Genomic DNA, 27,902 nt, shown 5'->3' on the forward strand with positions numbered 1-27,902 from the left:
CCCACCACTGCATACAGAATGGATCTCAAGCTACTTGGTTGTGAGCAACGGCAATCGCAATCTACCTACCCTTTTCACTGTTTCTTCCAGTTGAATAAATATATCTGTGCCATTTGAAAAACAGTAGCTACATCCTCTTGGAGGGAAGGGCAAACTGCCCATTGATTTTTAAAGCCTGTACATGGCACCCAAATATATGTGAGCAAGCAAGGGGCCCCTCCTTAGCAAAGCTTGTGGGATAAGTTCAACAGGCACAGCAGAATTTTCCAGCTCCTGTGTATAGAGATGGGGAGAGGCTCTGCCTGTTAAGGGGTACGAACCCAACTAGAACGGACAGCAGTTCTTTACAAGAGGAAACTACAGCAAGCATCTGGGAGAGGCATCCACGCGCCTATCCAGTCCACTTTAAGGATGGGCACCTTTGCATTAAAGTCCATGGGGCTGTTTACACACAGACCATTAGCTTAAAGGGACGTTTACTTCCGGTGACGGGAGCAGCCACCTGAAGGGGGCGCCACACAGCGCAGCTGGCAGGCCACGCCCACATCGGATCCGCAGGGCCCGCTGTCAGGTGAGGGCTGTGACGCAACGAGCGCGCCCATTTCGTTTCCTCCATTTGAAGTTGGCGCCCAGCGCCTCCTCCCATGATGCCCCGCGCGGCCACCTTCCCCTCTCCCTCCTCCCTCCGCTTCGGCTTCGGCGGTCCGCGGCTGCCGGGCCCGCGCAGGCGCACTGTCTCCGCCGTCCGCCATTTTGTGTCCGAGGCGACTGTGGGAGCGATTAAACCGCTAGCTGGTGCGGGGCGCTGGCGGCGGCCGCTAGCGGCGGGGGCAGCGGCAGCAGGAGCTCCGCGGGGCCCGGCCGGGGCGGGGCGCGGGGCAGCAGGGGCGGCCCGGAGGCGCCTCCGGGGCAGGTAAGCGGCGCGGGGGGTTTGCAGTCGCGTTCTCCGGCCTCTAGGTGTCACGATGGGGCTCGGGCTGGGACCCGCCGCCGATGGGGAGCGGGGCTTTGTCTCCCTCTACCGTCCCCATCGCCCTCATGCCGGCCTGGTACTGCCGCCCATCGGCCTCGCCGCGCAGCGACGCTGACCGGGCCGGGCCTGCCCGCCACAAATACCTCCGCCGCGGTAGTGGCTGAGCCGAGGCCTGGCCCCGCGCCCGCCCGTCCGCCCGCCCGCCCTCGCTGGGCCTGTCAGAGTCACCCGAGGCGGCTCGGTCTTTTTCTTTAAAAAAAACAACCCTAATTTCGCCTCCGCCGCCATTACGGGCAGCCTTCGACGCCCAAACCACCCCCGTTTCAAACCGAAAAAAAAAAAACCGACCCCGCGCCTTCGCCCAGCCCCCCCCCCCCCCCCCCAATGCACACACATACACGCCTCGCCCCCCTCCTCCTCCGCAGGCCCGGCCCGCAGCGCCTCCCGCCTCCGCCGCTTCCCGCTCGCGTTGGCTCCCCGCCTGGCGCCCTCACCGTCCCCGGCCTCCCTCGAGGGCCGCGCCTTGTTTCGCTGCTCGCTTCCCCTCGGCGGGCTGCTCGGCCGCTTCCCGTCCGTCGCCGCTCCCTTCTGCCGGCCGCCGCCTGGCTGTGCGCGCTGCGGAGTGAGAGGCGCGGCGAGCGGCGCCCGATCGGGGGACTCGAGCTCCCTCTTGCAAGGCAGGCTGAGCTGCAGCGCCATGCAGCGCGGGAGGGCGCCAGGCGGGGACGCCCGAGCTCGCCTGCCTGCTGCCTGCCTCTGCAGCCGGCTGGATGGATTGCGGGAGAGGAGGTCGAGGTCGGGGGGATCCCCCCTTTCCCCTCGTGCCTTCCTTGGGGTAACCCCCCTCCGCCACCGAGACGATTAGGGGGGCCACAATGGCACACGTGGCCCTGACTGGAGCCTCGTCCCACTCATACAGCTCTCCTTTGGGCACCCACCATTGCCCTTAATAGGGCTCAAGCTCTTCTCTGCCATTTCCAAGGATGCCTTTTTGGAAGCCTGGAAATCGCACAGGGGTGAAGAAGTGCCTTCAGAGGCTTACCCCGGGTATAAGCTTGTGTGAGTCAGGATTTAATTGTCTTTCATTTAATTGCCCCCATGTCATAACAGGCCAGTGAGAGGGGTACACAGAAAGATTCCTTGATCTTTTCCATTTTATTATTATTATTGCTTTATCCGGTGTGATTAGGTTGCTGCCAGAACAGTTTTGGACATTCACACATTTGTTGGGAGGCTTCTTTTTGGTTTTGCTTGCATGTTTTGTTTTGGAGATGCATTGCCTCTTTTTGATTCTGCTTATTTGACAGTTTGAATCTGAGCAGTTTAGAAGGCCTCTTGCGTTTCAACCACCCTTGCAGCTGCTGGAGTGAAACTGGCTGACTTGTAGGCATTCCTTTTAGGGAGGCTAGGCTGTGAGAGGGTGAGTTGCCTAAGGCTGCCTAGGCTGGTCAGTCAATAGTTAACCCATTTCGTCAATAGACAGCATCACATCAGTGAATTGTCTTGGAATGAAAGAAGTTCAGGAAAGCTCCCTGCCCGTTCCTCTGTGTCTCTTTCTGGTTTAAACCGTGACACTTGATTCCAAAGGTTCCTGTGTCTGTCACTCCCCCTCCCCTCCTCCGAGGTTCACAGCTGCTGAGATCCCAAGTCTTTGCTTTTGTGAGTTCTACAGTGTGACATAATGAAATAATACACAGGGGATTGTAAATGAAATTATGGGACCAAGTAGCCTTGACTATTAAAGGGGAGGGACAGTGATTTAGTGGCAAAGGATATGCTTTGCAGGCAGAAGGCTTCAGTTCAGCTCCTTAGCATCTCTCGTTAAAGGATTGCTGGTGTCAGGTGATGGAAATGACCTGTCTGAGGCAACAGAGTGCTGCCAGTGCTTCCTATTAGGCAAATTCCTATTGCAATAGTCCATTAGGTGTGGCAGCTTGACATACTTCTACAGTTTGCCATTGCTGTTTTGCCATAGTGCCCAAAATATCCATGTATTTAAATTGTTTATACCCCACCTTTCCTGACCCCCGCCAGTGGGGACCCAAGGCGGCTGACCTTGTTCTTCTGTCTTCCATTTTATCCTCACCAGAACCCTGTGAAGTAGGTTAGGCTGAGAGAGCAAGACTGACTCCAGGCCACCCAGCGAGCTTCCATGACCGAATGTTGATTCAAACCTGGCCCTGTCAAATTCTAGTCCAGCCCTTAGATACTACTCCACACTGGGTAAAAGCCACTGGGATTCTGTTTATTAATTTCTCTGTGCTTTTAAAGTTGTAATCTTCTGGGTAGTCCTTGATGGCTAAGTTCACGGTCCAATGGACTTCTCTTAACTGCTTATATTAACCTTAAACTTTTAAACATATGTGGTTAGTCTGTTTACTTTGTGACATTCCACATATGACTAATCAGTAAATGGACAATTACTTCATAACCCAGAAGGGTTTTTTTTCAGTCGAGTTTTGATACTTAAAAACTCTCTTCCTGCTGTTGAAGCAAGTGAGCAGCACGTGCTTTGTAAGTCTTGTGTCTGCGATGTATGGGCTTAACCGTGAATTGTACAGTGTGGTGCAGTAGAGAAAATAAATGTAGAAAGACTGATGATTTTATTACTGTTATAGACAATGGACTCAAACCAGTAGAAGTTACACCCATATAAACTGGTGGGACTTAAATGTATTATTGTGAGCTATCATTCCATTGATTTCTTTTCAGTGGCTCTTAGGTGAGACTAGCTTGTTTCCCAGTTACTTTCAATTTCATGCACATTTGGTTATAAGTTCCATTCCTGTTAAGTGTTCATTGCATTGCACCTCAGAGAATACTGGGCCTAGTTCAGACTTGCCCATGTTTGTGCTGTACTTGTATCTGAACAGTGCCATTGTCCTGCCTCTACTTGTCTTTAACTCCACCCATATTTGGCATATGTAAACTCAAAGCTTCCTGCATTCTTCTGCTTAGATTATCAATTTTGGCACATTCACCTTAGCTTTAGATCAGATACCGATCCATTTGCCTTCATCTCCAAATATCAGAATGTATCTGTTTATAAATTTGTACTCTTGCCATAATTGTACTGGATTATTTGCTAACAGCGCTGCTAAGGACTGACTGTACCTTTGCTGCTTTTAACAGAACTTTGGGTATTTTATTAAATAACTCTCAGTGGCTCAGCCAAAAGTAATAATTTGAGAATCTTTCATAAATATGGAAGCTAGCTTTAAGATCAAAGTTTTGTCCCATTTAATGTAGTACCATTTAAAAAGAGAGAGTACGACTTGTTAACATATTGAATCCGAGGAAATTTATTTTGTCTTGGGGGTGAGGAGGGGCATCTTCCCTAATGAACTGTTTCATGTCCTCGTAGTTTTCATGTTGCAATAGTGGATTCAATGTGGTTGCATTTAGATGAATCTTATAAGAAAATCCTATTCTTCCTGGCATAGCAATAATTGCAGAAGATGTATTGTGTGGAATCAGGTGTAGCATGGCCAATTGGCCATGCCAGCAGGGGCTGATGGGAATTGTAGTCCGTCAACATTTGAAGCGCCAGAGTTGGACACCTCTGGTGTAGCTGGTGCAGTGCTGGATATGAAAGTTCTTTCTCAGCCTTAAAGTTTGCTGGGGTGACCTTTGGCAGTTCCTTGTAAAATAAGTAAGGAGCAATACAAATGTAACAAATTTCCTCCTTGTACAAATCTTCCAGTTACTATATTGTTGCTTATTGCATTTGTTCCACAACTGCCAAAAAGCCTTCAGAATAAAGCATCCAAGTTGATGCAAAGAAAAACTCATTTTCTGTAAGTAATTGTTGGTGTAACATTGGTAGTAGTTTTATGGGAACATGGCTTGGCCTTCAACACTGGAATATCTCGGGTTTATGTGGTAAAGGAGAATTTGACCATAGAGTGTAGGCTAACTGCCCATACTTTTGTCTTTCTCATTTCCAAATTGCAGCATTATAGGGCTAGTTGGAAAATACCAGCATCTCATGTGTAGTTCCTTTCCATTCTCCAAAGACTGCTGCTGAAGGAAAACTGGATGTGGTTGTGAATTCACTAAATTGGAAAGCTATTCTGGGATAAGGTGAACTTAGAGCTGAGGACTATTTTTCCTCCTTCCAATCCCACCCAGCCCCATCTTGTTGAGTTGGTGGCATACATGACACATGCAGGTGAAGGTGAAATCATTCCTTAGGACCTTCCAATCCTGTACTCTCTTCTGTCAGCTGTTTCCCAAGGCCTTAAGCACAAATATACCTGGCCACTGAGCCTTGGCATTTCCCAGCCACCTTTGAGCTCTCCAGAACTGAAAAGCTTGTTCTTAGTTTCTAGATTTCTTTGAGTTTCTTTCTTGCAAATAAAGGATATCCCAGGCCAAGCCTCGAAAGATTCTTGCAATAAATATGTTTCTGTAATTCTTGCAGTCACTGAAAAAAGGATCTCTGAGCCAGAAGAGCTGTATCTGAGAGGTGAAGTTTAAAGTACTGAATCTCCCCCCCCCCCAACACCGCTCCTTTTAACCCAGAACTTGAATCCATAATGTTTCAGATGTGATTTTGTTGGGAGGGAAGGGTGCCATTTGCCTCTGAGCCCCAGTGAAGTCGGTCACCTTGATGCTTGTTTATTCAGCCCTGCAGGAACTATTAGCATCAAAGGGCTGCTCAGTCATGGCACCTGATGCCTCATGCAGCTTCTGGCAGTTAGGGAACAAGAGACAAACACCAGCTTGCCTTTAACCATCATTGACTCTGCTAATTCGAGATCTGTGTGTGTGGAAGTTCTGAGAGTAGCTCTGGGGAGGAGATCTGGGACTAGAGAAGGCACATCTGGCTAGAGCTGCTGCTTGTAAGGACTCTCATGGGCTCTGCTTTGTCAGAAGCAAACAGCCACGCTGTTGAAAGCTTTTGATATGTATTTAGGAGAGAGGTACTCTTGGACAGAGCCAGCGTGGTTTAGTGATTTTGAGCTGCAGACTCCTATTGGAAGAATTGGGTTTGATTCCCCACTCCTCCACCTGAGTGGCAGAGGCTTATCTGGTGAACCAGATGTGTTTCCACACTCCTACATTCCTGCTGGGTGACCTTGGTCTAGTCTCAGCCCCACCTACCTCACAAGGTGTCTGTTGTGGGGAGAGGAAGGGAAAGGAGGTTGTAGGTCGCCTTGAGTCTCCTTACAGGAGAGAAATGTAAGGTATAGATCCAAAACTCTTCTTCTTTTCTTCCACATGAGGCCTTCTGGGTGACCTTGGGCCAGACACAGTGCTATCAGAACTCTCTTAGCGCACACGGAGGAAAACAGTGGCAGACCACTCTGAGCATCTCTTGCCTCAACCCTTCGGGGTTGCCATAAGTCAGCTGTGACTTATGGCATTTTCCACCACCACTGTTCTTGAAAATCTCAGATTACTCCGAGTTGCAACTCTTGGGGCAAGTTTGCTTTATCTCAAGTATGAACAGCAACCTAGTGGTGATCCTAAACCAGGGCTTCAAAGATACTGCAAATATTCAAAACCCAAGACCTTTTTTCCACCTGGTTTTAAAATAACTATGGGGCTGTTAACCCATACACCCTCACTCTTTGGCTGCTGCATCAATGGTGGGTTCAGTGTGTCTAGCTAAACCAACATTAAATAAAAAGGTGGAATAAACCAGGCTTGCTTTGAGAATCAGAGTCAGTCATAGACTCCCATTCCTTTTTTTTTTTTGCTCACTGGGGACAAGGTATGCATGCAAGTTCAGGCAAGCAAGAAAAAGAAGAAAGTGTTTTATTGTGGCACCAGGCCATTTAAAAGAACATGTAATCTAAAATACATACAAGCAATAGGCACATTTCATTGGCTGGGGTTAAATTGACTGGATGCAGTGAGACATGGCTTTGGCATATGGACATGAGTGTTTCATGTAAGCTGGGGATTCTGGTCAATTACTTGTTTCTATTGTTAGAATATTCTATTAAGATGGGAACACCCTTGAGTAAGTAGCAACCTACTTTTTTTTAATGGATCATGACATCATCTGATAGACATGGCAACAGTGAGGGCCCCAGCATTCAGTAGCCTCGAACACGGTCAGCACACAAGCGTGCACGCACGCACACACTCTCACACACCCTTCATTAAACTTTTCTGGCTGGAAAGTTTCTGCTCTCTCTGCTCCCGGTTAAGCCACATGACCTATTTTTCCTCCCACTTAGTAGAACTACTTAAAAGACTCCACTTTCCATGGAAGACAGTTCAGTTTGTTCAGTTACAAGTGGCATATGGACACGTATGAATTGGACAAAAACTGTCAGAAACCAGGCATATGTTTGTTAGCAAGTTACTAAGTAACAAAAGAGGAAAATGTCAGCAGAGCACCTTGGAAAGAATCAATATAACCAGTTAGCAGGGTTTTTTCTTGCTTATTTGGAGACTGCTGCCCTACAGTTGCCATTCATTAAAAGACAGATGTGTCTCTTTCAAAAGCCAAGCTCTGACTGGTTCGGTTCAGTTGTTGGACTTGGAGGAAGAAGGAACTTGTTTCCAAATTCTTTTGCAAGCAAAATGATTTTCTTGGAACCATTCTGAAGTGGCTTGGGGAAGGTCTTGAAACACAACTCTTGAAATGAATGTTGCTAAAAAAAAATCCAAAGTAGCCACAGGTAAATATACCTCTGAAGTCCCCTGTAAGACCAAGTCAAGATTCTTTTGTGTTCCAGATTTATGTTGCCAGCAATGACCAGCACCAGTTCTTCTCCCCCTCCCCTTATTGTCCCCATATGCAGAGACTTCCTTCCTCTGAACATGAACACTTTTAGCTGCATGACCAGTTAATACCTCAGTTGTTGGTAGATTGTTGTGCAGAAAGGGATTTGCTCTGACAGCCTTAAACGTTACCTTGCCAGATCATTCGTTCTTGTAGTTCTTCTGGGGAAAGTTCAGAAAATGTCTGTTCTAAGCGGATGCTCATTCCATGTGCATAACCAGTGTCCTCCAGAATGGTTGCTTGTGCCCATATGAAAAATTAATCATGATTCTTTAATTGAGTCAAGTGGCAGGCCTATTAAAAAGCAATGACTGGCTTTGTTCCTTAAGGAGACAGTTGAAACAGGGCTCTGGATCCATGTGTTATTAAGAGGGTGAGGAGGAAGCTTCTTGGACACCTAACCCCTACACAAAAGCTTATACAGCAAGTGCAAAGTGCCACAGTTTGACGTACATTGTCACAGCAACTAAAAATAATTCATCTCAGACCAGGATGTTGGCTGCAAGGCAACTGGCACCCAAGTTTGATCAAGCCTGCATCTGGCAGGAGAAGACAGGTATGCCAGCACTGGCAGCCAAGTCAGTTCTGCCTGAATAGTTAAGTTCAGTGGAAGAGCCTGTAAGTTATTCTTCCGGTCAGATCTGATGAGATATTAGGGACAAATGCCATTAACCCTTAAATGTCACAGTACGAAATAATGACTTTGGAACTACAAACTGTGATGGGAGCCAGTACAATCACACAGAACAAGTTTTAACAAAGTGTTACTAACAAATGTAAAACTAAAAGGAAGTTAGTGAAAGCATTTAAACCAGTGGTGGAATTCAAATAATTTAGCAACTGGTTGTTTACAAGCACCATTTTAACAACCGGTTCTGCTGAAGTGGTACGAGCCTGCTGAATCCCACCACTGATTTAAACCATCAGGGATGAGGAAGAGAGGATGCCTTAAAATTGCTTCCTAATTATTGTGGTCATTTTGGGTTTTTTTGGTAGTGAGAATGTTTGGTCAAAATCTGACTGGCTTTGATCAACTAAACCTTGCAGTCTCTTGTTTTAAGTTGGTTCTGGGTGGGATGGCAAATATAGTGTTGTAAATGCTATCGAGTTGTAAATATTAGATGACTACATGTAACAGATCATAATTAGTGACAATGACAGTCGCAAGGTTAGAAAATCCCAGATGTGTACGTCTAGGAACTTTGACCTGCTCTCCCCCGCAATCCAAATCACGTGTTAAGCAAAAATTGAAATTGTCCAAACAAGCCCCTGCTTGCAATCTAAAAAAAGCAACACAAAGGCTGTAGGGAATCAAGAATTTGCATCATGAATTATAATTGAGATATTCCCACCATGGATAGGGGGGAAAGCAAGTAAATGTTACTTTGGTGCATTTTTAAAATATAAATGTCTTTTTATGTTTTCAAATAAAAATGTACTTTTGCCTTTGGTCCCAAGTTGTGCATGTATAAATGCCAACTTCCCTCATCTTGTCTCAGAATCCCAGATCATAGAAATGATCCACTGGAAATGTCTTGAGATTCTATGGTGCTTGCTGATGAGCGATGTATTGTACCCTTTCCGGTATCAGTGCAGTTCAGTCTGTGGATGTGATGCATCTGATCGGTCACTGGGTAGGTCATTGGGTGTCTTGAAAGAGCACTTGGCTAGCCACATATCTTTCCACCTTGGGGTTTCTGGGCCTTGTTTCCTCTCGTCCTGCACCAGCCATATTAGGGATCAATCAGTGTATAAAAACCTCTTCCCACATGTGCAGATGCAGCAGCTGACCCAACCAGATAGGAAATGATGTCTTATGAAGGAAAGTTCATGCAAGAGGTGGAATTTCTGATTCATATTAGAAGATATATCACTCTTTGTGCTGACAATCAAAAACCAGCCGCCCAGATTGCTGCTTGTGTGATCCTTATCTCACGAAAACATCGTGTTAAGTGCACACATTTAATCGCATTTGATCTTTGTTAACATAGGAAGGTGATTCTGTGTGGCATCTGGTTTTGCACAGACAGGAGAATGAAGTAGTAGAGGGACTGCAGGACTGAATGCTCCTTCATGTCAGAAACCAGACCAGAAAACTCCATGCAAGTGGAAAACCAACACAGAAGGGAGATATCCATTTCCTTTCTTGCCTGTCTTTCGATTTACAGGGAGTTCTTTAAGCATGAGTGATATTCCACTGTGTGCTCCTCTGCCTGTAGTCTGGCATGCTCCAATTCATTCTGCCAGTTTATATTTTTACCCTCTAAATCTCAACATGTTCTCTTGCTTGGGTAGGACTTCAGCTACTAGTAAGGCTGGATTAAACAGGAAGTTTTCAAATGGAAAATGAACTTTGGTCTGCTGCCTGTGGTGTTTCACCTAAAGCCTTAAAGCTTTTCTGCTCTGGCTCCAAGTAGTGCTTGTTACCTATCTGTATCTTGCAGACTTTTCCTATAGGGTACAGTGCATGTCAGTGTTAAAAGGGTAAGAGCTTCCTGAGTTTGATCAGTCAGACACCAAATGAAGATATGAATACCTCTTACTATCAGTCCTACAGTTGTAGAGATCGGTTCTGCTGGTCCCTTTCTGGAACAAGCCTGAGAATTTCCAGGAGTCGTGTAAAAACCACATGGCTGGTAAGAATAAACTGGTAGCCAGTTCTGTCCAACTGTTTCAGGAACTAGGGTTGTATGACCATGTTCCATTTGCATTTTCTCCTGATGTTTCCCCTGCATCTGTAGCTGGCATCTGCAGAGAATCTGACGGTAGTAAAGCAAGTGGTGTATATATACCCTAGTGGAATGTCAAGGGTAGGAGAAAGAACCATTTGCATTGGTTAAAAGTGTTTCTCCAGCCAATGCAAATGGTTCTTTCTCCCACCCTGGACATTCCACAGGTATATATACTCCAATTGTTTTACTATCATCAAATCCTCTGAAGATGCCAGCCACAGATGCTGGCGAAATGTCAGGAGAAAATGCTACTGGAACATGGCCATACAGCCCGGAAAACCCACAACACACTAGTAATTCTGACCGTGAAAGCCTTCAACAATACATTGTTTCAGGAACCTTGCTGGAGTTAAAAGAGAGCTGCCACTGGCCGGTGACTAGATGCAAGACTTCATGAAAATGCTAGATATGTTGTCTTGAGTGGAAAAGCAGTAATTTTTAGAGTTTGGCGCAAAACATTGTGTAATGGCATACTGCACTGTTAAATTAGGGTTTGGTATTATGGTCAGTAAAAAAAATGGTTTGCTTAACTGATTCGCCAAATACTTGGCCAATAATAACCAGGTATTTCTAACCCATTAGCTTTAGTAGAACAATAAATCTTCCTTTGTCAAATGGCTACTGGTCTGAGATTTATGCTGATTACAGAAACTAATCTGTGCACTGTTGTGAAACTGAAAATTGTCTTATTATTTATGGAATTTTTAAAGATTGTTCCCCAAGTGGGCTCAGGGCACCATACAACATTTCTTTGTAAAGAAATTGTAATTAATTGTTATAATATTGATTATTAACTCGTCAACATGAATTATCCTAGGCATTTGCCTTGCCACCAGTGATTGCTTATATTCCCTTTCTTGTCTGTTTTTGCCTGCAGTTAGCATGTGGGCTGTAAGAGAAGCATTTATGTGTGTTGCTAAACTTGCCCCTGACTGCTGCAGTCCCTGATTTCCAGTCGCATTCACAAGAACAGTTTGTTTGTATACCCCACTTTTGTCCACTATATGGAGTTTCAGAGCAGCTTACAATCACCTTCCCTTCCTCCCTCACAACAGACACCTTGTGAAGTGGGTGGGCTGAGAGAATTCTGAGAGAACAGTGACTGGCCCAGGGTCACCCAGCTGGCTTCATGTGGAAGAAAGGGGAATCGTATCTGATTCTCCAGAGTAGAGTCCGCTACTTTTTTTCTGTCTTTGCTTGCAAATTACACCATAATGATTTTCTTAATAAATAAGATAAACTGCCACCCTAAACAATAGAGCTCCTGGATCTAGTGTCACTGAGGGTTTAACAACATGTGGCCAGCCAGTTGACAACATTTTACCAGCATATTAACTAGTGTGGCAACCCTATAAATAATTCTGAGTCGGATTCTGAAAGCATGCACAGTGTTGGAATCCGGCAGCCATCTCAGGCTTTGTCTGTTTTGCACGCAACCAGATTACTTTTTCAAGGGCAGTTAAGGATGAGGTTCACGGAGAAAAATCAAATGAAACATTCCTTACACTTTGCTTTCTGTATCTGCACAAATGCCACACTCCCTGTGCTATTATTTTGAAAGAGAACAGGATCTCTGGTCCTAATCATTGCCTGTGAAGCAGCCGCATCGCTTGTGTAGTTTACTTGTTCCCTTGTGTCTTGAAGTCTTGGGGTGAGTTGACATGCCCAAAGCAACACCAAAGTTATTCATAGGAAAATAAACCCCAATTAGCACCAGCCATCTGAACCTGGTCTAAAATTAAAATGTTTTTTCAAGTCTCCAAACATCTTACAGTGAGTTCAGTTGTTGCAGAGTACCTAGTGTTTGATAGTAAAAAGTAGGGGTACTTTCTCATAGCATATTGGGTTTTTAAAATCATTTTTTGTGTGTGAGCTTCAAATCGAATATACATGAAATGGCCTTATACAGGGTCAGACTGTTGGTCTCTCTCATTCACTGCTGTCTACAATTCTAAGAGCTGAGCAGGAGTCCCCAACCTTTTCAAGCCGTTGGGCACTTCTGGGTGGGTGCAACAACAAAATGGCTGCCATAGAAGGTGGAACCAGTCACGTCTTAAGTTCAGTAGTAGCACAGATCCTTGTGCTGCGATGGCAGCTGTTGTCAAAGCAACTTAAAAAAAATCTGAACAGCCAATCAAATGCCTTGCTGGGCAAAAGTCCCACCTGACCCCCACTTCCTTAAAACCCTTGACAGGTACCATAGTGCCTATGGGCATCACATTGGGGACCTCTGGAGTAAAGAAAGGCCCTTCCCAGAATCTACTGTTCCACATCATTGAGTTGGAAATGCTCATAGCTGGACTTGAGACACACACTGGCATGCAAAAGAATCAGTAGCCGTGGCTTCTCTTCTAACATTTGGGTGTATGTGGCATGGTGGTGCCTTAGAGCAGACTTGCAAAAGACATATTTCTTGACCACCTGCGTTGAGTAAAATAAATGTCCCAAGTAGCTAGGAACGCAGAGCCAAGAATCATTCTCTTTTTATTCTGCCTGTGTACCACAGATGACTGATACAGGTAGTAACTTTTGTGGATTTGTTTGCTGATCTGCCATAGAATATGAAAATACCATTCCCGCCTGCAGATAGGTTCTGATTTGCCCTTTGAGCCTTTGGAGGACAGGCTGAGCTGTACGTTCACTTTTTTAAAAAATTACTAATCTTGGACATTTTGATGTGTTTTGCCCATTTCTGTCAAAACTGAAATGTCACTTATGTGTGCTGTTTTTCATTTCAGTCCTCATTTTCTGTCTTTTCACCTTCTGATTCTTGTGAAAGTTCTGTTGGCCAGTTCTGACATGGACACGTGCCCTGGGCTTGTGGCCTTCATCGTTGTTGTTGTTTTGTTTTTGGAAACATCGGAAATAGTGGAAGATATTGCCCTATTTCCTCACGGTTGTTTTGTGCTAAGGCAGTTCTTTTCACCTCTGCTGTGGGGTGGCTCCTGTGCTGATTTCTTTTAAAAAAAAAATTGGGGTTGACCGAAGGCAAATGAGAGGGGAAGCTCTTTGGCTTCCTGCAGGGAGGCGCTGCTCTGAAGTAATACTGTGTCACACTAGTGCCCCCTGGTGGCTTCCTTGAGTGATCACAAGAAAATACCCTGCATTTCAAACAGCAAAGTTTGGACTTGGTTTATAAAATCTTCACATTCCTCACCTTTTCCAGGCTCAGAAACAGCCTTTGACTTCAGTGTGTACTGTGGGACCCATTTTTAAATGCTCTGTTGTATGTCTTTATTCCTCTTCATGTTTTTCCTTCTCACTGCCACCGCCCCAGTAGTTTTTTCTCCTCCTCCTGATTTCCCCCTTCTCTCAAATCAAAGAAGATGTTGCTGCTGCCATGGGTCACAGTCCAACAGCTGAAGGTTTGCCTAGTCATGGAAAAGAATAAGAGTTTCTAAAATAGCCTGCCCGTTACTACCAGTATTCCTCTGTAGTGAATGGGTGCATGTTAAGATGCATGCAGTTAATGTAGAGCAGTTTTGAATCTAATAAGCCTAGCCGAGTTGTACAAGAATTGAGTGTAAGCCTTGGAACATTCTCCACACACAAATTCATTGGCATACAAGAATCCTTTTTTGGACTAGCAGATGCCCAAAATGTTCCCTGAAGGCAGACAGTTTGAAAAACACTGAACTAGTGTCCAAACCAAAGTCCTTGCAGAAGCTGCTTGGGGTGACTGATGCGTGTAATTTGAGGAGACCAGTAGAACACACAACCAGTATTGGAAATAATCATCCTGCAGGCCTGTCCCTTGAGACTTCCCTGCAAGCCTCTTTTTGTACCCTGAGTCTTGTCTCAATGTGAACTGCAGTTCATTCTCTTTCACATTATGAACCCGCATCAACAGTGTGTCAGTAACTAAAGCTGTGGCTTTGCTGTAAAGTTCAGGGCTGTCTTTCAGCAAGTGCAGCATGTCATATTTTGTCTGAACAAATTGCCTAAGGTGCGAGAATCTGTCCCGTCAGTTCTTGTATGTTGTCAAGACAGCTGTCTAAGCCGAGCTTTCTTTGTCGCTCTTTTGTCGTCCACCAGGAAGGTGACATGGAAGGAGAAGTGGTCGAAGCTATTGGCGAGGAGTCCGAGACATTCATTAAAAGCAAAGAAAGGAAGACCTATCAAAGGCGCCGGGAAGGTGGGCAGGAAGAGGATGCTTGCCCAATGCCGCCCAACCAGGCGGACGGGACTGAAGTGGTGCAGGAGGTCACTGGTGGCGTCCAGATGGTCATGATGGAACAGATAGATCCGACACTGCTTCAAATGAAAACTGAAGTCATGGAGGGCACCGTGCAACAGGATGCCGAGGCTACTGTGGATGACACCCAGATAATCACTCTTCAGGTTGTCAACATGGAAGAGCAACCTATAAACCTTGGAGAGTTACAGCTTGTCCAGGTGCCTGTCCCAGTGTCTGTCCCTGTTGCTACCACTTCTGTGGAAGAACTTCAGGGGGCCTACGAAAACGAGGTCTCCAAGGGAGGCCTGCAGGAGGGGGAGCCCATGATCTGCCACACCCTCCCGTTGCCGGAAGGCTTCCAAGTGGTAAAGGTTGGTGCAAATGGTGAGGTAGAGACACTGGAACAAGCGGAACTTCAGCCGCAGGAAGATCCTAACTGGCAAAAGGACCCGGACTATCAGCCCCCAGCCAAAAAGACAAAGAAAACCAAAAAGAGCAAACTCCGTTACACTGAGGAGGGGAAGGACGTGGACGTGTCTGTGTACGATTTTGAAGAGGAGCAGCAAGAGGGTTTGCTGTCAGAGGTCAATGCAGAAAAAGTAGTGGGCAACATGAAGCCGCCCAAGCCAACAAAAATTAAAAAGAAAGGTAAGCGGCTCATGAACAGTTGGGGTTGGATCCAAAAGAAAGAGCCTCAGTAGTCTAAATATGGCTGTTCTGATGCTTTTTGGTGCCACAGTTGGAGTCTATCAAACTCGCGGCCCTCCAGATGTTATGGACTACAGTTCCCATCATCCCCTGCCAGCACGATGCTGGCAGGAGATGATGGGAACTAGTCCATAACATCTGGAGGGCCGCGAGTTTGACACCTGTGCTATAGGGGGTTAGAGGACAAATTCTTCTCCCTCCACTCAAGGATTAGATGCTGCCATATATGAAGAATAGGATAAAGGGGTGACTGGTGAGTTTTCTTTAAGTTGGCATGCCAGCCCTGAAAGGTGGAAGGAATTTTCCTCCAGGCCATTCTGGCTGACTCTCCTGGATTGGGGAGCTGTCTTCAGGAAGTGTGACATACTTCACCACTTGGTCCAGTTGGATTAGTTCTATGAAAGATGCACTGGGCTTAGTTTTATATGGTACCCCTTGCTCTTTTTGCTTCAACGTTTTCAAGATCAGGTGGGAGGAGTGGTGAGGATGGTGGTGGGTGTGTAGAATAGATGGCACCAGTGTTGTTCCTGACTATATGCACCAGTTGATATGGATGGGCTGCTTTGCAAGACTGCTGAACAGACTGACTTTCTGTACAGGAGTGAAGAAGACATTCCAGTGTGAACTGTGCAGTTATACTTGTCCCCGCCGTTCTAATCTGGATCGCCACATGAAAAGCCACACTGATGAGAGGCCGCACAAGTGCCACCTCTGTGGTAGAGCCTTCCGGACGGTCACGCTGCTGAGAAACCATCTCAACACTCACACAGGTACTGTTCAGATAACACTGGTAACTCCTTACTGCCTTTCCAGGGGGTCTGGGTTTGAAGCTTTTAAACCAGATAATAGGATTGGAAATGGACAAGAAAAATTGGAGTTGGGAAAGGAGGAATAATTGAGGCTAAGGGGAGAATCTGGATTTTTAAAAATTTCTTCACAGTCTTTCTCTGATCCAGTAGATCCTCTAGCCAATCCTTGTTGCCATAAAATAGTATTTCTTAGTCCTCAGACACTGAAAATTATCTGGATTCTTTATAGTTTTTAACAGTCTGTGATAACGAGCATATAATATCTGATGACATAGGATATAGGAGCAATGATGAAAGCAAAAAGTCACTCTGAGGGTAACAAATGTGTGTGTGAGCTGTTGAAAACAGTTTTTCTTAACTGCGTTCTGGGACCTTGGGCATGCTACCTTTTACTTTGCTTTTATAAGGGGATTGTGTTTTTTAAACCTGGTTGTTTTTGCTTTTTCAAGTTCAGGTGGGGCAATGCCTGTCCCCTCCAAAGAGAGAAGCAGGCCTTTATTGGCATAGACAGCAGTACAACTATAATAAAAACAGATTAAAAAGCATATACAATACAGGATATACATGTTAGGACGAAGGAAATCTACTGGCATTTAGTAATTTCCAGGAGAAAGTCTGCCACTATCATACAGAGAGAAGGATCAGGGTTGTCCAACAAGTAGTGTAATCTAAATAAATCGGGGAGATCGGGTAAATGTAAAGGAGTGAGATTCACATACTTGGATCTGATTTCCTTGAATCTGAGACAGTGAAGTAATTGGTGGGCCAGAGATTCAACTGAGTCATCGTTACATGGGCACAATCTTTTAGCCTTTTCTTGCTTATTAAATCTGCCATGTAACAAGGCAGAAGGCATAACATTAAACCTGGCGAGCATTATGGCTCTCCTTTGAACAGGGTTTATTAAGCAATGCAGGTAGTGTGCCAAGTTCAAATGGGAGAGAAAAATACAGGGGGGAATCCCCTCCAAAGGAGGCCTGCCTGTCCAGGCAGTTTTTAATTCTGCTTTCTGGGCCCTCTCAGGTACTCGTCCTCACAAGTGCCCTGACTGCGACATGGCCTTTGTGACAAGCGGAGAGTTGGTTCGGCACCGTCGCTACAAACACACCCACGAGAAGCCATTCAAGTGTTCCATGTGTGACTATGCCAGTGTGGAGGTGCGTCTGGATCTCTTTTTCTCCCAGTACCAGCTTGTGTCTTTTTCGGTGGTATCTTCTATTAGATGCTTTAAAAAACAACTTTTCGCATAATTAACTGTGTTTCTTATTATTTATTATTATTCGTTTCTGAGTCTTAATAAAATCTATTGTGGGCTGAGATCTCAGAAACATGTCAGTTACACCACGAAATTTCATTCATTGCTCCCTGTGATTGCTGTTCTTCTATGGAGGTGCCATTGGGTGCAAGCCATCTGCTGTACCGTACTTCTCTAAAGGCCTACCTGCTTTTGGGAAGGAGGGGTCATTTTAGCATAGCATCCCCCTCCCCCAACTTCTCTAGCTGTCCATCTTCCCATTTGCTTTTCTGAGCAACAGTAAGCTGCCGTTTATTCTTTATTCATCTTGCAGGAATAGGTGGTGAGCATTTTAAAAGTTAGAATATGTTGCAAGTAAATTGCTTGTGGGGGAACATAGAGTGTGTTGGCTGTGGGGAGGTGGAGTCCAAAATGACTGTTTTGTTGTAGCATCTGACTTTTCTGTTTGTGCGTATGTTCCTTCAAGTCATAGCTGACTTATGGTAACCTTGTAGGATTTTGAAGAGAAATTTGAAGGAGGTTTGCCAATGTCTGCTTTTGCATCACAACCCTGGTATTCCTTGGAGGTCACCCATTTAAATTCTGACCCTGCTTAGCTTCTGACATCAGATAAGAGATCTGATTAGGGGTGGGGGGCCGGGGCTGGATTTCACTCCTTTATGGAAATGTAATTACTGGAAATTCCCTCTGCAGAGCTGTCTCGATTCTTGTGTCACTAACTCCATTTGCCTTTTTGGGTTTCAGGTCAGCAAGTTGAAACGTCACATTCGCTCTCACACCGGAGAGCGTCCATTCCAGTGCAGCTTGTGCAGCTATGCCAGCAGGGACACTTACAAACTGAAGAGGCACATGAGAACTCATTCTGGTATGGACTGTGCTTGGGTGAAGTCAACACAGAAGCCCCCGTGCCGTGCCCTTCAGCATGCTTTGGTCCTTCGATGAGAAAGCCCATGCCCTGTCTGCTTTAAAAAAAATCAGGGCAAGCCAAGTGGGATCGCTGACAGAAATCTTGCGAACTCTTTACTACCACACTTGGCCCTGTCTTCGCACGCTGTTATGAAGTGCAGCACAACTTTTAGTGCCGCACCAGAAGTGGGATCTCCCTGACAACAAAATCCAACAGGTCTTTTATGATGGGGTGTTGGTCATGGGCTCGGAGATTTTTATACATAACAGAGCAGACCCTGACCATTGTTGCATCTAACATGCAGAACTTGGCGAGTTGTACTCTCCTAATTCTGTTAATCCAAATCAGTTGACTTTGATTTGTAGGGGGATGAGGGGGCTCCCTAAGCACTGCCCCACCTGATCATTTGATTCGTTTTCTGCAAACATCTTGATCTACTCGCTCTCCCGCTACGTATCCACTATCTGCAGGATCACTCCAGTTTGTTACACCTCATGCTTTCCGACTATGCAAATTCTAGGTGGCTGAAACTAGTTGAGGGAAAAATCAACACTCTTGGCTTTTCATTAGAGTCGTTAGTCCCTCTTTCCCTATCAAGCAGCATATAGCTGCTTGAAAACTAAGCTATTAGAACAAGAGTATCGGGATATGATAACAGCTGCGAGGAAAACGTGTTCCCCCCTGACCCTGCTTATTCCAATTGAACAAGGACACATGGCCAATTATTTACAGTGGATCACCAACCCTAAATTAAGAAGAGCTTTAACACTGGCCAGATTCAATCTAATGCCTTCTATGCTGCTCTATGGCAGATATCAACAAATTGATAAACAGAGGAGGCTATGTCCATGCAATATGGGTCAGGTGGAGACTTTTCGATCATACCCTCTTTCATTGTGTAAGGTTTGCAAAAATCAGAATGTCACAATCTGCACTTATCCCATTTCTGTATAACAATCTAACTGATGCTCTTAAGATACCTATGCTTTTGAACAACATGGATCCCACAGTGTGTGAGAATGTAGCAAAATTTCTGCTAACAATAATAGACGTAAGTCTAGATGAATACCAACCAATGTCTATGTATTATGACCACATATAGCCAGCAGTAATTTTGCTAGCTTCTGTCAGTATCCGATGACGTTTAAGTGAGTTAACTTAGCTGAAGGAATGTCCTATAGTTACAGAAGGACCATGTATATATTTAAATTTACTCGCTCTCCCCCGACAGGTGAGAAGCCCTACGAGTGTTACATTTGCCACGCTCGCTTCACCCAGAGCGGCACGATGAAGATGCACATCCTGCAGAAGCACACAGAGAACGTGGCCAAGTTTCACTGCCCTCACTGTGACACGGTCATTGCACGGAAGAGTGACCTGGGTAAGTGCTTCCTGACCTGAGGTGGAAGAGATGTGGCAATTAATTTAAGGCCTCTGCCTATGAGAAACGTCCTTGAGACGAACGGGGCTGGGGTGCTGGCCCAGGAGGTGATCTGAAGACACCTAGCAGAGACTTGCACCCAAAGGTCTAGCCTTTTAAGATTCCTGCATGGAAAATCTCCAGGAACCATTTGAGTTCTTCGGCGGGTGAGCAGGGTGTTGAGTGTCATCCTTGTCAATCCTGTATTTCCTGGTTTGGTCGGACCTCCCCCACCCCAGTTAATCACAAGGGCAAGAAGCCCACTTTTAGAAACAGGACCCCAAAATACAAGAAGCATTTCAAATACTGCACTAGTTATCAGATTGTACGGGTTTGTTCGCTCAGTAATTATTTAGATTTAAAATCCCATCCCTTCCTATAGGCCAGTGGTGGCGAACCTTTGGCACTCCAGATGTTATGGACTACAATTCCCATCAGCCCCTGCCAGCATGGCCAATTGGCCATGCTGACAGGGGCTGATGGGAATTGTAGTCCATAACATCTGGAGCGCCAAAGGTTCGCCACCACGGCTATAGGCTAATAAAATGTTGAGGAAAGGACACATGCAGAATATTTGAAATCTAAAATGCTATGGACTAAAATGTTTATTTTAGCTTAACCCAAGCAGTATTTGCTGGCTCAGCTGAACTTTTATATAGTCTCTGAAGGGTGTGTGAGCAATTTGCATATTCCACAGCCGAAATAGCCGATTGTTATATTCTCTCTCACAAGGTGTCCATTTGCGGAAGCAGCATTCCTATATTGAGCAGGGCAAGAAATGTCGTTATTGCGATGCTGTGTTCCACGAGCGATACGCACTCATCCAGCACCAGAAATCTCACAAGAACGAGAAGCGTTTCAAGTGTGACCAGTGTGATTATGCATGTCGACAGGTGAGGCTTTGTGAACATTTTGGAGCGTGATCCTTGATCTGGCCAGGTGTGGTATGCTAGTAATTACACTGGCTTGCTTAAAAGCATTGAATAGGGATGTGTGCCCTGGACTAATGATGGAAGCCAGTGTTAACCACTGATGCATTTCTTGGTTCCTTCCAGGAACGGCACATGATTATGCACAAGCGAACCCACACTGGAGAAAAGCCTTACGCCTGTAGCCATTGTGATAAAACTTTCCGTCAGAAGCAGCTGCTTGACATGCACTTCAAGCGCTACCACGATCCAAGCTTTGTCCCAGCTGCCTTTGTCTGCTCCAAGTGTGGCAAAACATTCACACGCCGTGTAAGTAATTTGAGGGAGGCAGGGTGGTTGTGTGAAACTGTAAGCGAGCGGCAGCTGCAAGAGATCATCCCACACAGATGTTTGTTTTGGCTTGAAGAGATGTTGCTCTGGGAAAAGCCAGCCCCCAAAGTCATTTTGCTAGATTGGTTATCCTTTTCAGAATAGTTAGGTATCTGCTCTTCCCAGGACTCACTCTGTTCCCCTGCAAACATTTTGAGGAGTTGAAGAGAGCAGAAAAGAGGTTTGTATGTGTATGTAGCAGCTTTATTGCAGTCAAAGACCCGAAATTGTTAAATACTTAGTATGAAACCACAATATACAATTTCCAAATTCCAAATTTGGAAACATCATTCAAACTACAACAATTTTACAAATGCAGAACATTAAAACCATCAGATAAAATCAGATCTCAAAACTAATAGGACAAGTGATATATAAAACTGAGATATAAAATTGATTATCCAAGTAGCCTACCACTAATTTGTGTTTAAATTACTCTGTATCTACATCTTTTAACAATACAGGTGCTGAGCTTCACCACTGCTCTTGTGATGTTAGGATTGTCATCTTCTAGAAGCCTGTTCATACATCTTTCCTCTGAACCAGATAAAGTTGCTGTTAGTAGAGAGGGTGGACAGAGCAAACTTTTCTCCCTCTCCCAGAATATTTGAGGGCTCCCAGTGAAGTTGAGGGACAGTAGATGTAGGACAGACAAAGCAGAGTACTACTTTGTTCAATAAGTGATTAAAAATGTGGAATCGCTGCCAGAGGGTTTAGTTCTAGCCATAAATGTAGCTGGCTTTAAAGGAAGTTAGATAAGGTCAAGGAGGATAGGTCCATTAGTGGCTACCAGGCGTGGTTACTAAAGGGCACTTCCGTGATCAGGTTTGAACACCAGTGCTTGGAAGCAACAGTCGGAGCAGTCTCCAGCCACTATGCCCTGTCGGTTGACCCTCCCTCTAATGCAGCAGTTTGGCCATTTTGTGATATAAGATGCTGAGTTAGATGGACCACTGGTATAATCCAAGAAGACTCTTCTTATATAGTTACATTATGTATTGTGTTCGGCATTAGAACTTCTCAGCTTTGCATTGAAAGAAGAGGCCACAGTATAACCGTTAGCGACGAAACGGTAAACCCGCACATGCTGGAGACATATTCCTAGGTTTGTCTGTGCATTTCAGCTAGAGAAGTTTTTTTGGGGAAACGATTGAACTTTAAAAACAAGAATGGGAGCTTGTTTAATTTCCTTCAATGTGACTTGTGAGTAAATAAAATTATTGACAAATTGCAGCATTGTATTCAGGCTTTGCCAGTGATAAAGAGCCTGCTTTCTCTGCACCTGAAGGCAGGACTCCTTAAAGAAAGAGCGGGGCAAGGGATCTTTGCTCAGTATTACAGCCAGCCCCTTTACTGAGTTTTCACCTCTGTTTTGGCAGATAATGCCATGGCTCCTTTTTGAGGGATAAAATCCATGTTAGTTCAAAGGGTGGGCTCTGGCAACTTCTAATACTTGTCTTGCTTTGTTTGGGTAGAACACCATGGCCCGGCATGCAGATAACTGCACAGGCCCTGATGGGGTGGATGGAGAGAATGGAAGTGAGCCCAAGAAGGGGAAGCGTGGGCGAAAGAGAAAGATGCGCTCCAAGAAAGAGGACTCCTCTGACAGTGGTAAGGACTCACCTGTTGCCAGAAGAGCCAGCCTTACAGCCCATATTACTCTTCACACATCCGTGGTCTTGTGCACACTCTCCGGCCTTGCATTTAGATCAGATCTTCCAGTTGACCAGTGGCCAGCTTTGTGCTAGCAGCTGTGCTCTCCCTCCATCTTCTAAGGATCTTGGCTGCAAATTGGACCTGCCATTGGATACACCAGAATGTTAGGGGTGGTTCAGTGGATAGTAAAATGAATTCTAGCTCCAGAAGGGACTGTTTTAAAAAGGAAGTCAAGGGTCAGGACAGCGGTGGGTTGGTTTCCTCCTTTGAGCACTGTCTGACCCACTGCAGTGTGGTTCAAGCTTGGCGAGCCCCTCTCAAGGCTGTCTGATAATGGAGCCTTCTCAGTTTTCTAGGAATGGTGTCAGGAGCTTTCAGTCAAGGCCTTCTGAGCAGTACCATTTGAGAGTTGGATACTCTCTGAATCCAGACCTTCCTTGTAGTGTGACCTTGTCGTACCTGGCCTGCTTGTTACTTAAGCTTGCTTTTCAAGTGTAGCTGATATGAGTTCTGGTACACTGTTCTGAGAATGTAAGCCTCCATGGGGTATTGGTCAGCCTTACTGCATACTCTGAAAGGGCTCTATGGCATTTGGTGGGATTACATTTTTTTTCAATCAGTGTGAAAGTCAGTGAGGTGCTAAAAACTGAGAACCGCTGACCCACTGTTGCATGGGAGTGGCAGGTGAGGTTTTATGTGAACTACGGATGACGGGGGTAATCTACAAGGAGGTGGAAAGTTTAACTTAAGTGTACTACCAAAGATGTATGCTTGGGCACATCTGCACTCTTGGTCATTTTGGGGTGACCATTTTGGGGGCTGGGCTCTGGCTGGTGGATGGGAGTGGCGAGGACCAGATACAAAATGCGCCGGGAATTTGATAAAGTTAGGGCTGGTTTTGCACATCCAGAAGATGATGTGAACCACATGCCTGAAACAGTGAAGTTCGCGGGGAAGCCATGAATATGAGTTCATGCAGCTCAGTATCCCACTAGCTACAGCATGACTAGGAAAGTCCTTTGGCCACTTCCTGACAAAGTCCAGTATTCACCAAAACATTTCTGCCGATTGTCTTCTTGCTTCATCCCCCCTTCCCTTGGATGATGTGACGAAGACATGGAAGAAAGCTTAGTTATGGTGGGGTTCTTAACTAGTTCCTATTCATTTCTGATTAAACCCACAATGTTGATCCTGCTCCATGGCAACATTCACGCTGTTATTTATTACAACACTGGTGGGTGGAAAGTGCCACCGAGTCACAGCTAGTTTATGGCGGCCCATAGGGCTTTCAAGGCAATCAGATCTAATTCTCCACTCTTAAACACCACACCACGCTGGCTCTTTCACCTACACTGTCTTGATAACTTTTTTCCTTCGTCACTTTTTACTCTTGAAGAGGAAAATGCAGAGCCAGAGTTGGACGATAACGAAGAGGGGGAAGAGACGGCAGTTGAAATAGAGGCTGAGCCAGAAGTAGAACCCGTGGCTCCAGAACCACCGCCAGTAAAGAAGCGAAGAGGAAGGCCGCCCGGCAAAGCCAACCAACCAAAACAGCCACAGCGTAAGTTCTGGGTCGGGAGAAGGAGGGAAAAGGCAGCCAAAAGTTACATTCTTTGGCACACCTGGTGAGAACAAGAGGGAAGTAGATAGATAAACGGAGGCTGGGAAGATGGGTGGAGACTATCAGGATCATAATAATGGCAGAAGTGTAGGTCTCCGAGGCAAGGTGAAGAAGAAAAAGGAGATCACTGTACTCCTGGCTGCTAGAAATGAAGCACTAAAGCATAGAAAGTGCAGTTTAATCTGTAAGTGCGAAATGAAAGAACAATCAATAATGAATACTGATCAAACATAACTATATAACAACACTACAAAAGCATAATGAGAAAAAGTCCAATTGAAAGCATTCAATCCGTCCAGTAGAGTTCCTGGGCACATCACCAGAAGTGTTAGAACTCTGTGTGTTTGTGTTCTCCTGAAGGGAAGTTTTTGTGGTAGCTCTCTGTGTGATGCAAAACGTACAAACAAAATGTCCAAAAGAATCCAAAATGGGCACTGTGGTAAATAGCTGGAAGACTGGACAGGCACTGTTAATTGAACCTGCCTGGGTCCTGAAACCAATATCTGAAGACCAGGATGCAGTAGCTTTTAGCCATGCTTTGACAGAGAGCCTTTTCCATCAGTAGATGAACGTTGCTTGTGTGGATTCACCTTAATGCCACCAGCCCGCAGATCCTTCCATCTCTCAAATGCTGTTAGACAGGTGTGATTAATTCACGTCAGGGACATTTCCTCTGGCAGCATTTCAGGGACAAAGCTCACCTGTATAGAAGATCAGTCTCATGCATACAGTCCCTACCATGGCCAGAAGTTAGCTCCACCAGCTGTGCACTCCTGGGGCTAGTTGGGCGGAGGGAGGCCTCCGCCAGGTGTTGGTGCACCAGCATTGGTCAATTCAGCTCTCTTCCGCAGCACCTTAGACCACAAGCTTCATTTAGATGAATGAAACTGTTGTCACTGCTGCGGGCTTTGCTCCTGTTGCCTAAAGCTGGAAGCAGTAACCTCGGCATTCAGTCACTGTCAAGGCTTGTGGGGTTAAATTCTGCTTTTTAAAAATTAAAATTCTATACAAAGTGAGTGAAACTGTGCCTGAAAGCCCATATCATATTTATTCATTTAGTTAATTAATACCCCGCCTTTCTCCCCAATTGGGGACCCAACACACCTCACATCATTCTCTTCTCTCCTAGTTTATCCTTAACAACAACTTTATGAAGTAGATTAGGCAGGGTGTCTGTCACAGGCCTACTCTCATCCGGCAGGCTTCTTCCAGTGGTGCCAATGAAAAAATGGCTCTTCTGTCCCCTGTTTTTGCATTATTCTGCAGTTTTGAATTCGGCATGCTTTATTCTGGCTTTGCATTCATTGGGAGGGAGTGGTGTGGAGCCAACACAGCGCAGTGGAATTGAACCCACTGGAAGTCTCATTTTGCTTCCTCCTCTGGCTTCTCAGGCTTCACTAGGAACTAGCTGCACACATCATAATAGCTGGATCCTGTCCTCGTGCCTGTTGCCAACTCCTTTAGATTCTCAAGAAACTGTACCTGATACTGCGTTACTGCTGTTCATAAAAACCCTTGGCATTTGCATAGCACTCTCAAGTATCCAGACCAGTTTATAGGCATACTGTGGGTGGTCATTCCAAAATACTTGTTCGCTAGATCAGTATTCATACCTCCGTATTGGGGGCAGGGAGGGGGGGAAGGCCGAAGGTATTTCTCACTAACGGCTGCTGCCCAATGACTTCATGACAAGAGGCCAGATTTGAGCTGCCGATTTGAGCTCAGTCTCCCTGACGAGTACCCTTATGCAGTTGCCAGATGTATATACCGTCCTGGCTGTGGCTTGAAGGAAACAAGCATTGACACAGACTCAGACGCTCCCCCCGGAGAGGGACACTAACTTATTTCTATTCCCTTTCACCAGCAACAGCAATCATTCAGGTGGAAGACCAGAACACTGGTGCAATTGAAAATATTATAGTGGAAGTCAAAAAGGAGCCCGAAGCAGAGACTGTAGCAGCTGCGGCAGGAGCTCAGCCGGCTGTGGTGGAAGCGCCCAACGGAGACCTCACCCCAGAGATGATTCTCAGCATGATGGACCGGTGATGGAGGAAGGGTCATGCTTGGACTGGACTGGCCTGGGCTCTTTTTGAAGCGGCTCCATCCTTTTTTTTTTTTGTTTAGTTTTTTTTTGTTTCTTTTCACCTTGGGTTTTTTTTTTCTGGCTTTGGGAAATGCATCGTTTTTAGACCATTTTACCAAACTACCCGGGACACAAAACTTCAAATGATGTTAGAAAAAGTGATTTATTTTTATTTTTTTTGCCTAGAACTCTGTTTAATGTTAGCATAACAAGATCATGGAACACGGGGTGGGGTTTTTTTTAAGTCCCTGTGGGTCTCCTGTGCTCAATCGGTTAAATCCGAACTGCGTTGTACTGAGGGGCCACGGATGGCCGTCGTGCCCAAACTTGGGAAGATGGAAACGTCGACTCCTCGAACCCATGCAAACAGCCCTGGATTCGCACGTGCATCCCTCAAAACCCTCAGGCCTCGTTTTTTTTTTTCGCTCAAGAGGTTTTTAACTGTAAATGCACACTCAGGAGGGTTGTGAAACTTTTTATCGCATTTTGGTTTTGCTTCTCCAACCACTCCTCCTGCCCCTCCACTGAGTGGTTGTGCCTCCGCCCCAGAGGTTCGGCATGCTCCAACTCTCGTCTCTCCTCTCGGATGCTTTGCTTTCCGTAGGGCATCGCTGTTAACGATTAAGCCTGTAAATAACTTTTTTACATTTTAATCTTTTTTTCCCATTTAATTAAGAGGTTTGGGGGGGGAGGGAGGGGGAAATGCAGTTCAAACCAACCAGCGAGCCCTGTCGTTTTAAACAATTGTGAATGAAATTATGCAGGAAGGGATCCGTAGCAGATGGAATAGCGGAACCTATCAAGTTTAACGGAAGGCCACAACCGGAGTTTAGCTTGTGCAGTGGTGGAAATCCAGACCCCGGCTTAGTTTCTGAGCACATGGACTTAGAAGTGAAACTTGCTACCTTTTTGAGTTTCAAATTTTCACAGATCCCCTTTTCTTTGCTCCGTTTTGTGTTTATAAATTCTGTGTTGAAAGCTGAGGTGGTTGATTTGTAACAGGGCCTCCCAGCCCCTGAAACCTAGGCCAGAAATTTTTACTAGGTCAGTAATTATAAGATGGGGGGGAGGGGGTCTTTAATTATAAGAGAGAGAGAGAGAATAATGTGAAATACAAATGATGCCTGTATATGAACCGTCACATGTTAAAAGTATGTAAGCTTTTTATAGAGCCTCTCAGTCTTGCTGATTTCAGAAAAAGAATTTTCTTCTATGTATCGCTTTTAAAAGAGCTATCAGGTTAGCTATCCGACTCTAGGTTGATGCATTTTTGTACCTAGCTGTACTGTGTGATATTTTTCATTATTTTAGGAAACCGACATGAGATAAAAACTGTTATAAAAATGCATAATGGGGTTTGGACTCTGGGAAGGAGAATATACTGCTGTACAGCTAATAAATAATGATGAATTAACCCGTGGGCCTGCTTTCTTGAGCCTTGGAACCTTGAGCAGGTTGTGTGAATGGAAAGGTGAGAAATCACTGCCTCTTCACAATTGGCAGTGTCCAGGGTGAAAACTA

At 45.4% G+C, this 27,902-nt stretch overlaps 1 protein-coding gene across 2 annotated transcripts; it reads left to right on the plus strand.

The window, feature by feature from the left end:
- Positions 1-741: 741 nt before the first annotated feature.
- Positions 742-27,795, plus strand: CTCF (CCCTC-binding factor). 2 transcript variants are annotated; one of them, XM_048515908.1, is made up of 11 exons: positions 742-913; positions 14,483-15,272; positions 15,932-16,102; positions 17,165-17,298; positions 18,141-18,261; positions 19,535-19,684; positions 20,456-20,616; positions 20,779-20,961; positions 22,497-22,632; positions 24,074-24,238; positions 26,163-27,795. In XM_048515908.1, exons 2-11 carry the CDS (start codon positions 14,492-14,494, stop codon positions 26,342-26,344), a joined length of 2,184 nt encoding a protein of 727 aa, XP_048371865.1. In that variant the 5' UTR covers positions 742-913; positions 14,483-14,491; the 3' UTR covers positions 26,345-27,795. The 2 variants fall into 2 exon arrangements, with proteins under 2 accessions (XP_048371865.1, XP_048371864.1); XM_048515907.1 differs by lacking the exon at positions 742-913 and adding an exon at positions 9,215-9,349.
- The last annotated feature ends 107 nt before the right edge of the window (positions 27,796-27,902 follow it).

Source organism: Sphaerodactylus townsendi, linkage group LG14, assembly GCF_021028975.2.
Source record: "Sphaerodactylus townsendi isolate TG3544 linkage group LG14, MPM_Stown_v2.3, whole genome shotgun sequence".
Taxonomy (NCBI): Eukaryota; Metazoa; Chordata; class Lepidosauria; order Squamata; family Sphaerodactylidae; genus Sphaerodactylus; species Sphaerodactylus townsendi.

Bases quoted from the DNA above. Each gene is read 5' to 3' on its own strand.
- CTCF (XM_048515907.1), top strand. From the start codon at position 9,281: ATGTATTGTACCCTTTCCGGTATCAGTGCAGTTCAGTCTGTGGATGTG. The intron at 9,350-14,482 runs GTAGGTCATTGG...GTCGTCCACCAG, and splicing joins TGCATCTGATCGGTCACTGG to GAAGGTGACATGGAAGGAGA. The intron at 15,273-15,931 runs GTAAGCGGCTCA...CTTTCTGTACAG, and splicing joins AACAAAAATTAAAAAGAAAG to GAGTGAAGAAGACATTCCAG.